This window comes from Sturnira hondurensis, unplaced genomic scaffold, assembly GCF_014824575.4.
Source record: "Sturnira hondurensis isolate 20B ecotype Veracruz unplaced genomic scaffold, ASM1482457v3 Scaffold0016617, whole genome shotgun sequence".
Classification (NCBI taxonomy): domain Eukaryota; kingdom Metazoa; phylum Chordata; class Mammalia; order Chiroptera; family Phyllostomidae; genus Sturnira; species Sturnira hondurensis.
This window is the reverse complement of record NW_028089248.1, coordinates 1,605,162-1,618,807: the sequence shown is the minus strand read 5'-3', so window position 1 is coordinate 1,618,807 and position 13,646 is coordinate 1,605,162. Positions and strand designations below refer to the sequence as shown.

At 37.5% G+C, this 13,646-nt stretch overlaps 1 protein-coding gene across 11 annotated transcripts in view; it reads left to right on the top strand.

Moving 5' to 3' along the window:
- The window catches only part of CHD9 (chromodomain helicase DNA binding protein 9), a 169,511-nt gene extending 158,208 nt beyond the window's left edge, over positions 1-11,303 (top strand). For 10 of the 11 annotated variants that reach the window (XM_037066316.1, XM_037066317.1, XM_037066318.1 and 7 more), the window contains 3 exons: positions 1,820-1,948; positions 4,933-5,037; positions 5,889-8,751. In XM_037066316.1, coding sequence (XP_036922211.1) covers positions 1,820-1,948; positions 4,933-5,037; positions 5,889-6,767 — 1,113 coding nt within the window. In that variant the 3' untranslated portion in view covers positions 6,768-8,751. Of the gene's footprint in view, positions 1-1,819; positions 1,949-4,932; positions 5,038-5,888; positions 8,752-9,839 lie in introns of those variants that run through there. The other variant, XM_037066319.1, reaches the window with a different exon arrangement.
- Positions 11,304-13,646: the final 2,343 nt, after the last annotated feature.

The window sequence follows — 13,646 nt, the reverse complement described above, 5'->3', positions numbered from 1 at the left end:
GAGGGAGAAAGAAGGAGAGAGGCGTCAATGTGTGGTTGCCTTAACAATTTCTTGGATCTCATGTTGTGTATAAATATATTTTTATAACTAAATAATTATGTGGTATATGTACTATAACAGAAGTATGTATAAAATGCCATGGAAGTAGATAAAAGTATAACTACTCTGTAGGCAGAGTAAAGTATTTAGGATGAGATGGAAGAAAAACGGAGCTGACATATGATTGATGGATGATAAAAGAACTAGTGGGCATTTGACCAGGTTGTCACAAGACAAGGATATTCTAGGCTCAGTAAAACAATCCTGAAGAGAATTAAGCGAGGACAGGAGTACAGGGTGAAACAGTGACTCATGTGAAATTCCAGATTGTGTGCAGAAATTTGTGGGGTAATAGTAACTGTGTAGAAAAGGTGACTTAGGTCCTAGCTGTGATGGGACTGGTATGCCAGGCTCAAGTTTGAGCATTGGTCTCTTAGAATGTTCTGATTGGAACATCAGAATAGCTACAGATTGTTCCAGATTGGAACATCTGGAAATAGCTACAAATNTAAAACAATCCTGAAGAGAATTAAGCGAGGACAGGAGTACAGGGTGAAACAGTGACTCATGTGAAATTCCAGATTGTGTGCAGAAATTTGTGGGGTAATAGTAACTGTGTAGAAAAGGTGACTTAGGTCCTAGCTGTGATGGGACTGGTATGCCAGGCTCAAGTTTGAGCATTGGTCTCTTAGAATGTTCTGATTGGTTGGAAATAGCTACAAATGTCAGGCCTTGCTTTGCTGACAGTTGCAGAGGTTAACCAGCATAATTTGATGGAAAGAATTTTTATTGTCAGAAATAGCCACTTGCTGGCTGCATAACCTTGAGGGAGATAAAAGTCCCCGAGCCTGGAGTCTCATTTATAAAATAAGAGTAAGCCCTGGCTGGTGTGGCTCAGTGGATTGAGCTCTGGCCTGGGATCAGAAGGGTTGCTGGTTTGGTTCCTGGTCAGGGCACACACCTGGGTTTCAGGCCCCAGTAGGGGCCATGTGAGGGGCAACCTCCATTGATGTTTCTCTCCTCCTCTTCCTTTCTCCTTCCCCCTCTCTCTAAAAATAAATAAATTATTAAAAAAATAATGTCTTTGAGTATTGTGAAGATTGTGGGAAGAGATAAGAAAATCTGTTGGTGAGATGAATAAAAGTGAAAACCACACATACAAGTTGTGTGGCAGCCCACAGAAAATCTGATGTTACAGGTGAAATGTATCAGGAGAAGCAAAGACCTCTCCTGTTTTGAGGAAGCTGCCCAGCATTATTGGTAACTTCTTCAAGCAGCCCTGTGGGAACGTAGTCGTCTTTGAAGTCATTTAAAGAAGCAGCTAGCAGTGTCTTCATGTCATGGAATGACCTTTATGATTCTAAAAATGATGAGAATTGTTAGTTTTAACACAGTAACTTCTTCACAGGTTATAAATTTTTTAAAGATTTTATTTATTTATTTATCTTTAGAGGGGAGGGAGACAGGGAGGGAAACATCAATGTGTGGTTCCTTTCATGTGTCCCTACTTTCAGGAGCCTACTTTTATCCAGAATAATTGTTATATATGATTCATGCAATACTTCTTAAATTATTTAATATTTTATTATGTGAAATATAAATCTACTTAAACGTTAAGTGATGGGTCATTCTTCAACATGACATTGAAGATATCATGTGTAAGATATGTTACAAAGTATGCTATACCTTCCTTATCCCTGGACTAAATTACCTTAACCAGCTCGTTGTACTGTCTGCCCAGGTGAAGATATTAAGGCTGTCTCTGTGTCGTTTGTTTTAGAGGATGCAGCTCCATGAAGGAAGGCCCAAACAAAAAAGGCATCGTTGCAGAAACCCCAATAAACTGGACGTCAATAGTCTCACTGGGGAAGAACGTGTTCAGCTGATTAACAGAAGAAATGCCAGAAAGGTATTTGTATTTGTTGTTCTTCTACATGGAGTCAATATTTAAAAGATCTTTAAAACAGTGTTCATTATGCAGTATTTTCTGACAGGTCTGAAAATGGTTAAACCCAGAAGATTCGTAGGAGAAGGCGTGGACTAAAATTTCATGTAGTCGAATTTCGTGTATTTGGCTAAGCCGTTGAATGTGCCTAAGCACTTCAACAGGACGCTCTTGTCCTCCAGAGTGATGGGTGATGTCTAGAGACGTTTTGGATAGCTACACCTTGGCGGTGGGGGGCGGGGGTGCTCTTGTCCTCTAGTTGACAGAGGCTGCAGACACTGACAGCCTTCGTACAGTGCACAGGACCGCGCTCTCCACCACGATTCCAGAATGGCCGCAGTACGGAGGTTGAGAAACCCGGATGAAAAGGGGCAGCACTCCCGGTCACAGCTGTGACGTATTGTCGCTGCCCTTTTCCATCAGAGTGAATGGACCACGGCACAGTGCTGTGTTCTATCAAAACTGGCATATTACATGATCTTCTGGTGGGTGGAAATAAAATGTCTTAGACAGAGGTCCTATAGACTAATGGTACTTTAGTCTATAAAGTTCCCCTTTTAGACTTTATAAAGTCCATAAATGACACCCCTGTACTTATCTTGCTTCATTGATTGAATGGTAAGACTTAGGCTTTTCCAGTCTATTTTGAACCAGATGTGGCTTCATATTTGTTTCCCCAAATTGTTTGCTTTAAGGTTTGGATTGGTGTATATCTCTTTTCCCTCACAAAGTAAATGATAGAATACTGTGGTACCATTGTTACGTTAATAGCTTTGATATTTTTATTCTGATGGAGCAAGCAACAAAATAAGAGAAACTGGCCTCAGAGTAACAACAGCAAATTTCACATGGAGTTTCTTCACTCACATTAAATTACCTCACATTGTTTATGTTAATTTTCTAGTTATCTGTTGCTCTGGGTTAAATGACCTCACTATTGGTATAAAAATACATAAAATTCCTTTAATTTCTTAGAAGAAAGACTGGAATTGGGAGAAAACTGCCATCGTTAAATGACAGTTTTGATATCGTTATATGTACCAACTCATTAAAATGAATGCTATTTTTTTCTTAAATTTTATAGAGACAACTTAGCTTTGTTAGTGCTTTAAAGTGATGTCATAGATGTCTTAAGGAAAGAACAAGGTGACATTTTTAGTAGCTTTTTATTAACTTCATGCTTGCATAGGTTGTGATACAAATCTTCGCACTTATAATGAAAATTATCATGGCTAGGTATGAATAAATTTGTTTTAGCTAGTTTTAAGGAAGTAGAACAGATTTGTGTTTTTACTTGTCCTGTTTAATATTAAACACTAAACTTTATTTTTAATTGGTAACCTGAGAAGGGGCCTGTTCACTTCCCTTAATTTGTAGAGTTCTTTGTTGCCCTGAGTCTCTAGTGTGTACAGCCTTCATGATTGGTGGGAAAGAATCTACCTGCTAAACTCCCTATCAACTACCCAGAGGGCCTGCGTTTAAATTGGGGCTTAATGGAGGGGGGTGCTAAAAAGAGAAGGGAACAGAAACTGCAGACTAATGACTACGGGCAATAGTGGAGAGGAGTACTTACAGGTATTCTAACTGACCGTAGTAAACTCTGTGTGCGTCCTATCAGAATATGGTGTGTATTCATTCAAAGAGATGTGGAGGATCAAATCACTCGTGGAATATCTNAAAATTCCTTTAATTTCTTAGAAGAAAGACTGGAATTGGGAGAAAACTGCCATCGTTAAATGACAGTTTTGATATCGTTATATGTACCAACTCATTAAAATGAATGCTATTTTTTTCTTAAATTTTATAGGGACAACTTAGCTTTGTTAGTGCTTTAAAGTGATGTCATAGATGTCTTAAGGAAAGAACAAGGTGACATTTTTAGTAGCTTTTTATTATCTAACTGACCGTGGTAAACTCTGTGTGCGTCCTATCAGAATATGGTGTGTATTCATTCAAAGAGATGTGGAGGATCAAATCACTCGTGGAATATCTAGACCTCAAAGGAATGTAAAATTTTAGGTCCAAATCATTTAAATTTAAATCATTGAAATAGCAGAATATTTTGTTTTAATTAAATACTAATTATATATATAGTTTTTATTTTTTCAAACTTATTTATGATTAGTTGGTTATATTACTTTTCACACACAAAGAATATGTTTAGTTTTATATTTTGGGGGAGTCAGCTTGCACAGTAGTAGGGATGAGAGCATGGGTTTTGAGACCAGAGCTTAAAACCTGATGCGAATACTTACTAACTAGCTTTAAGGAACATAAACTTCAATGAGGAAATAAGAATATCTCAAAAGTGTGTAGTGAGAACTAAAATAAATTACACACTTAAAGTCCTTTGCACCGTACTTGGCATTTAAAATAATAGTAACATATATTTATTATGTGCTAGAGACTCTGCCGAAGCACTTAAATTGTATAATTTTATCATCAGACTCTATGACAATTAAATGTTGTTATTCCTGTTTTATGGATAAGAAAACTGAGGCTTAGGAGAGACCTAGATATTTGACCTAAGTTCACTCTTAACTAGGCATGCTGCCTACCCAGCATAGTTAGTGCACAGTGAATGGTAACCATTTGACTGTTCTAGTTGCTGTACTTAAAACATTAAAAATTTCCATTTCCAGAGGTTCCTAGAAAGGTGGGCAAAGGTAGGTTTACAGTTGTGAGTACATGATCTACAGAGTTCATTCTTGTGTTATTATTTATTAATTATTGTATTATTTTCCATATGAACAATGGTAAATGTACTTTTGCCAATCCCTGTATAGTATTTTAATGGAGTTATGGTAGTTCTTTTTAATATAATATTGTCAAAGGTTCAAAGAATATGTGTTTTAAAGATGTAAATTCTGTATAAACTGAATAAAACCAAGACATGTCTCCATATTTGATAGTGTTTTTAAGTGTCTAACAGTCTTTTTTGTTTACAGGTTGGGGGTGCATTTGCTCCTCCTTTGAAAGATTTGTGTAGATTCCTGAAAGAAAACTCAGAATATGGCGTTGCCCCTGAATGGGGAGATGTCGTCAGGCAGTCCGTGAGTAGTTCATAAACAGCAGCTTGGGCAGCATTTAAAAAATTAGATGCCACTCAGTCATATCTCAGATTGAATTTATGATCAACAAAATGGTATTTGCACATGTACTAGAGCTTTTTAGTTCGTGATTTTTATTTTGCTGTTCCGAACCAAGTGGTTTTCCCTCTAAGTATCTTTTTCAGCTTGGCTGTGTCCTTTATTCCCAAAGAAAGTGATAGGCGAAAGATTCATATGGAACATCTTATTTTTTTATTATTTTATTTATTTATCTTCAGAGGGGCGAGGAAAGAGAGAGGGAGAGAAACATCAATGCACGGTTGCCTCTGGTGTGTCCCCTGCTGGGAACTGGCCTGCAACCCAGGCATGTGCCCTGACTGGGAATCGAACCACGATCCTCTGGTTCGAAGCCCGCACTCAATCCACTGAGCTACTGCAGCCAGGGCAGGAAACATCTTATTTTAACCTCTACTTCTTATTTCCTCTGCCTTTTCCTTATTGTTCTTTCAGATTAGAAGAGGGGCACTTCTTTAGTCTTCCACAACATTTGGTCACATAAAACATGTAAGGGTGTGGGAGTAACCCTCATGAAAATTTTTCTAGAAATATTCTACAAACAGATGCCTACCAATATGGAGGAAGGCTAGAAGCTTGTTTTTGCTCTCATGATAAAATGAGAGGTGGAAGAGCTGTTACAAGCCATTCCTTAAAGTAATGTGAAATTAGGGTATCTCTTGCATAACTAATTATTTTATATCCTACAGACTTTTAAAAATTACCTATTTCAATAGATTGCTTGTATCACAAGTTAATAGCTATTGATTTTAATAGTTATTATTCATGGTTTTTCCCAGGGCTTTCTTCCAGAAAGTATGTATGAACGGATTCTCACTGGCCCAGTTGTGAGAGAGGAAGTGAGCCGGCGAGGGAGACGGCCCAAAAGTGGGATTGTGAAGGCCTCGGCAGCGGCGGCGCCCGCCACTGCCACCGGTGTTGCGGGCAGTCCTTTGTTAGCCAATGGATTACTTCCAGGTATGGATCTCACAACTCTTCAGGCCTTACAACAAAACCTACAAAACTTGCAGTCACTGCAAGTAACCGCAGGGTTGATGGGAATGCCCGCTGGCCTTTCTTCTGGAGGAGAAGCTAAAAACGTGGCCACCGTGTTCCCCATGCTGCTGTCAGGAATGACGGGATCACCAAATCTGTTGGGCATGGGAGGACTCCTGACAAAGCCGACTGAATCTGGAACAGAAGAAAAAAAGGGAAATGACCCTAAGGAGCTAGAAGGAAATAAAGAAAGGACAGAGAGCCAAAATTCAGAGAATGGTGGAGAAAACTCTGTGTCAAGTTCTCCTTCAACATCCTCTACTGCTGCTTTAAATACAGCTGCAGCTGCCAACTCGTTAGCTCTTAACCCACTGTTACTCTCTAATATACTTTATCCAGGGATGCTTCTCACTCCAGGCCTTAATCTTCATATTCCAGCTTTGTCCCAGCCCAGTACTTTTGACGTACAGAAAAACAAAAGCAGTGACTTAGGCTCATCTAAGTCTGTCGAAGTAAAGGAAGAAGATTCCAGAGTTAGAGATCAGGAAGACAAAGGGGGAACTGAACCAAGCCCTCTCAATGAAAACAGCACAGATGAGGGTTCAGAGAAAGCCGGTGCTTCCTCTGGGTCTGACAGTACATCGTCGTCGTCCGAGGATTCAGATTCTAGTAATGAAGACTGATCCCCAGACTATGCTTAAATTATGGACTGGTTTTGGGCTTTTTCTTTAATTATTAATTGTAAATACCCCAGTATGGAGTGCATCCATAACTGACCGAACATTTCAGTTATTTGTTTAGAAGTACAAACTCCTTTCAGAGACATTTTGCATGTAATATTTCTTAAGATTCATAAGCTTCTGAACTCGTATGTACTATCAAATCCATAAAGGTGTAAAATTACAACAAAAGGCATTATAATTTTGTTGGGGGTTAATTTTATGAAAATTATGCTCAATAAGAGTTGTATATTTAATATATTTGCAGTGAACACAGAATACTTTATGCACATTACTGATTTAATTTGAATATAGTTTTACAGCCTCCTTGACACCTATAATTTACCGATCAAAACTCAGCAATAATTTGGGCAGCTAATGAATGTCATGAAAGCTGTAGAATCTACATCACCATTCATTGCTTTAATTACATGAACATGCTCTAGTGTTTTGATGCACTGCTGATGTTTCCAATTCAGGTACAAGTGTGTTTGAAAGAAGAAATAAATTTCCCAATCAGCCAATTTAACTGGCTACCTGTTACCTCAGCTGAGTTAGTTTAGGAAGTTTACATTCATTTCTAATTCTATACTTGTTTTCAGGGGTTTTTTAAACACATCCTCTATATCATGTTAATCTGGCAAGAAATATGACTTGCTTTTTGCTAAGCTTAACTATGATACTAGTAAAATTGAGTCATAAAATAATCCTGTGTCATGTGACATTGGCACCCTCTAGACATACTTAGTTTGAACTTTTCAAAGTCTGGCCTCCTATTAGAAATAACTATGTCTCAGATGAGTAATGTCTGTTTCCAGGGTTCAGAAAAGGCAAACTCATGAAATGCCACTGAAAACTTTCAACAAAGCGTACTTTATGTAAAACAAATTGTGTGTTTGCTTTATTTGTGTAGCTTTCTATTTGTGTTTTACATTATGATAATATTCCAAATGAACAGAGGGTAGTGGTTAGGTAATAATGAAAACAGTTTAAATTTATCTTGGGTTTCTTCTAGGTGTAAGCAGACTAACTGTTGCCCAGAATCAATGCGGGGTGTTCAGTTCATATTTAATATATTGATCCGCCCATTTTGAAAATGCACTTTGAATAATCTCAAACAAATTATAAGAGTTATACCCATAAGACACGAAATGAAGCCCAAGGCTTCCAATCAGTTTCTGAGAGCCCTTTACCATGTAGAAGCTTCTGGTATTTCCCTTGTGATACAGTTTCTCCTTCTGAGGCTGCTCTCACTCTGACAAGGTAGAGGTCCAGGCCCACCTGCACACACATACAGAACAGTTGGAACTGAACTGGGTGTAAATACCACTTATGTCCTAAGAAGAGGTAAATGTCAACATTCTTCTGCTACTTGAATAAATCAGTGATAAAATTTGCAAGGGGATGAATTTAGCGGGAAAAAGGGTGCTCCACTTCTCCACAGAAAAAATAACTTTCAGTGTGTTTTGAGGATGGAACTCTGTCACTTTGTTAGGAATTAAGCAATTATATTGGATTTTACAAGACATTTACCAGTAAATTGTTTCTGTATGTAAAATAACCAGCCCCTTATTAGAGAGACAGTGTTATATGTATTTACAAAATTATGTAAGTTCTGTTGGGGTAGTACTGGTTTTTGTATTTTTCCAAAATAGTACTTTGAATTGATAGTCCTTTATGCAATGTCTTAGCAATAGTCACTATAATGCCCATCCAGGAGAAGTGGGTAGTAATCCTTCATCATGAAAAAGATGCATTACCGAGTTAGTCTCTTCCCTTTGCAGTATTTATTGCACTTTTGTTTAATTAGAGAACACCTATGAGCTAGCCAAAGTTTTTCAAACACAGCGAACTGAGGTTGCTGGTGGAGTATTTCAGCACCATCCCTACTTCTCTTCCCCGACTCTGCTTCTACCCACGTGATCTTTATTCCTTTCTTTCCCCAATTTAAAAAAGGGGGGGGAGCCCACGATCTTGTCACTAAAATCTAATTTATATCAAATTTATGAGATAAAGTATTTTCCTAATTAATACTCAAATGAATTGGTTAACATCTTAGTGATTCTCTTTCTATGTAAAAAAGGCAATTACAGTTTGAAAAGTGTTAAGGCAAATATTAACTTTAAACATTCTCTTGGATTTCAAGATACTTCAATTTATTATTGATTAGGGGAAAGTTATCCAGGTATCAGGTTAAAAAATGCAAATATGGTTGTATAAAGTTAAGGGTTATAAGGAGAAAATCAGTAGAATTACATAATACTAAAGTTGCAGTTGAAAGAATATCCAAGTATGTGTTGGTAGTTACTAAAAGAATTATAGCTGTTATTGCCTTGTATTTATAGCCCTTGTTTCAGGGTTCATGATACAAGTCTTAGTCCAATTTTTCTTTTGGACATTTGCAATATTTAGCAGTTGTGTTTTGTGTAGTCTGAATTTGTTTTTCTGTAGTTGAGCAAACGTCTTAAAGAGTCATTTGTAATTTATTAAATTACTTTCTATGATGTTCTATAGAGCAAATGGAAGTTTAATTATTTTTTATTAAACATATTCTTTGACTACCCATGATGTCAGCCTCTGTACATGACAATACTTCTTATTTTAATTGAGTTTTTATATAGCTAATTTGTCTTGAAAGTTATGAAAGAAACTGTAGTTCTGAATCTTTAAATGGAAAGTATACTTGGTAAGAATTTTTAAGAGAGAATTTGGCAATAACTATCTTCACAGTGTTACTATTTCCTTAAGTTTTCTTCTCTGAACCTTAAAAATAATCCAGATATACTCAGAGAGATACCTAACCTCCTAAAGAAGTTAGTTCATTTAGAAATCAGTAATTATTTTTTCACGTGGTCTTATGAGTTTCTCAAGTCATTGCCATTGTTGATGGTGTTTTTTGTAAGCATGAAAAATTTGTTTTTCCTCTAATTACCAAAGTAAAACAGTGGAGTCTCATTATACACTCATTTAACTTGAACACATTCGACTATACTTTTATGCTTAGAAAACCTCTTTTTCTTTTTTCGTACAATATAGCATGTAAACACAAGCCAACTACTTCATCTAGTGCTCACCCAGAAGACCAGTAATCTACCCTGATGCTGGAGGAAGAATTGGCCATGGTGGATGTTTTTGAGAGAAGATACACTATAAGCTTTTGTGTTCTGTATTTTGTGAGCTGTAGGAGGGAAAAGTGATATTTGACTACAGGTAATCTTCACCTTATACAAGAAATTTAGAACTTAATTCCTATATAAATGTAACTCCAGTACATAAGCTATTTATTTTTAAGTGCAGAAAACACAGAAGTATTTAAATCATTCATGAACCCACTGTGAGAGAAACGTACTGTTGGTACAGATTTCCAATCTTTTTTATATGTCTGTTATATACACGTGGTGGGTTGATTAGTGTCCTATAGAAGTTTATGTCAACGGAGAACCTCAGAATGTGACCTGATTTGAAACCAGTCGTGACAGATGTAATTAGTTACGATTCTATCATACTAGACTAGGGTGGGTCCTAAATCCAGTGGCAGGTATCATGAGAAGAGGAGCGTTCCGAGATGGCAGGCAGCGACCAATGAGGCAGTGACGAGCCCAGGAGCACCACGGGTTGCCAGCAACCACCAGCCAGAAGACGGGCGTGGATCGGATTGTCATTCGGAACCTTTGGAAGGAGCTGCCCTGGCCAACACACTGATTTCGGACTCCTAGCCTTCAGAACTGTGAGAGAATAAATTTCTGTTTTAAGCCACCCTATTTGTGGTGATTTGTTATGGTAGCCTTCGGAAACTAATACATTTTCCTATTAAGTCAGTATTATGTGGGGCCTAATATTTACTCTGCTGCCCTTGACGTACTGACCTATGTCAATAAGTATCCTGCAATGTGATTTTTCATCCTGATAATTTAGTATTGGCTCATACAGACGTAATTTATTTAACCAAGTACTCAAAAATAGATATTTGGGTTTACATATGCATATTTTTGCATCTATCCCTAATGATTTCCTCTATCCCTAGAGTGAAAATACTTCCTCAGTTTTTAAGGTTTTTGATTTGTGTTGCCAAATTTATAATGATGCCATTAGTAGCAATTTATACTACCGTGAGCAGGGTACATTTTGTGAATGTTCATTTACCCCAAATCCTTACCAATACTGTGTATTGTCCTTTGAAATAACATTTGCCAAATTAATAGGCAAAATAACATCTTGATGAATTTTTAAATCCTTTTTCTTAATAAAAAATAAGACATGCATATTATGAGAAATCTGGGAGAGGGGGAGGGAAGCAGGTAAAGCACAAAGTAAACAACATCCCCCATCATGCTGTGCACTCAGATAATTGTAAACTGTCGGGTCAGTTTTCTTTGCAGATACATATTATATATTATTTTAATAAGAATGGAGTTATACTGTACATACCATTTTGTAACCCTTTTTTCATTTACTATATCATGATTATCTTTCCATGTCATTAAAGGATCTTCCAAAACATTTTCAAGGACTTTCTGATTCTAATATGTAGACAGCATAACTTATTTAATACCCAATCATTGAGCCCTTGTGCACACACACACACACACAGGCTTACAGTCTCTCATGATGCACTCCTATACCTCCCTGAATTTTTCTTTCGTTCTTTCTTTTTTTTTGATTTACATCTGACACTTCTTCTAGGTCTGTTTCACCCATGAGCTCACAAGCTCTGCGAAGGCAGAGTGTACTTATCTCATTCACTAGTTACACCCTCAGTGTTGGCCAAAGTGCTTGACAGATACAAACCCTGACATTTGTGGAGTGTTTGAATAGATGGATGCACGGGAGACTCTCTGCCTGAATGAATGAATGAATGAGTGAAAAATCAGGATCCAAGAACCAAACCTCTTAATAATCAATACTGATTTTTTAATTGAGATGATTGACATTGTATTCATTTTAGGTGCACAACACAAATAGTTTGATGTATGTATACATTGAGAGATGATTACCATAATAAGTTTGATCAACATTCACTACCACACGGTTACAATACTTTTTCTTGTGTTGGGGATTTTTAAGATCTATTCTCAGCATCTTTCAAAAACACAGTACAGTGCGGCATTATTACCAGTAGTCACCACCCTGTACATGACATCCCCAGACTTAATCATCTGGCAGTTTGTACGGCTGGATCACCCTCACCCATTCTGCCCCCGTCTGTTCTCTGTACCTGTGAGTTTGTCTTTTGTTTTTTACTTTTAGATTCCACGTGTGAGATCATACATTCGTTGTTTTTCTCTAAGTTATTTCACGTGCATATAAAGCACTCAAGGTTACAAATGGCAGGATTTCCATTTCTATGGCTAAATTATATTCCCTTGTGTGTATATATAGTTTTTCTTTATCCGTCCCTCTGACGATGAACTCAGGTGACATCTCTTTGCTCCTCTAAATGAAGGAGCCATGAACACAGGGATGGTCTGGTTTCCTCTGGGTCAACTCCCAGGAGAAGGCATGCTGGGTCACATGAAAACTTCTGTCATGCAAAAACATACACAGGAATGTGAGTAGCGGCTTCCTCATAATCACCGAAAACAACCCGGCTCTTTTCCACTGGCGAATGGATAGATACACGTCGGGACATTCATGTAATTGGTAGTACTTAGCAACAAAAAGGGACCGACGACCTACACATGAGACAACCTGCAGAAGCCCAGCCACAGGTTACCTAATGTGTATTACATTTAGATGACATTTTGGAAGATAGGGAAACCATGGGGACAGAAAACTGATCAGTGGTCATCTGGGGCTGTGTAGGAGGGGCGCACTACCAAGGGGCACTTAAGGAACTTTGGGGGGTGGAAATGTTCTGTATCTTGGTTGTGGTGGGCATGAGTGTATTTGCCAAAATTCAAGGAACTGTACACTTCAAAGCAAGTTTCACTGCATGCAACGTATTCCTCAATCTGACAAAAGAATAAACAGAAGGATACTGAAAAATTAATTTGTACATACATTTTTGATGACAGGAAATACGAAAGATTAAGAACAGACTTCAAAGCCCAGAACAGGACAAAATGTTGTAGGTATAGTGGGATATGAGAAGAAGAAATAGGAGTGATAAAATTTCTAATAGTTCAAGTTCTGTATATGTACTTTTAAAATGAAAGATAGTATCAAACTACTGTGATATTCAGTCTGTTGACTTGGAAAATATTGGTATTAAGCAAAGCATTTCATGGTTTATTACCATAAATTTTACTTCCAATTACATTGTTTTACTAAAATTGGTAAAGAGAATTTTACCTCTAAACCAATCAATTTTTTCATCTAGTCAAGTGTTGATGGTGTCCAAAATAAGCAATATCATTATTCTAAAATTTGTTATCAGTTTAAATATAAGGAAAGCACTAGACTTTCTTATAAACTTACTTACAAATGCTTATAAGGCACTTGCACCCGACCTCCGTGCTTGCCCTGGACCAGCTTATGTCAGCCCAGAAAAATCAAGCTCAACTTGAATGACAAAGTTCATTGCAGGATTTAGGCACATGTTGTCGTCTGGTTTCGTTTCCCGCGTCCTGCTCTCTGCCTTCAGGCGCCCTCACCTCTATCCCCGGCTCCTGCTCAAGTTTCCGAAACTGGCTTTTGTCCCAGAATTTCTCTTCCTCAGTTTACACTGCCTTCCCACTCCTTAAGCATGAAAATGCTGTGTACTATACCCATTTGTTAACCAAAGAGAACTGGGAATAGACTGATTTAAGTGTACCTATAGGAAAAGAAAAAGCAAAATAAAAATTACGCAGTAAAGTTAATTGAGGATAGTACAAATAAGTCACGTTTAACACTACTGGCCTT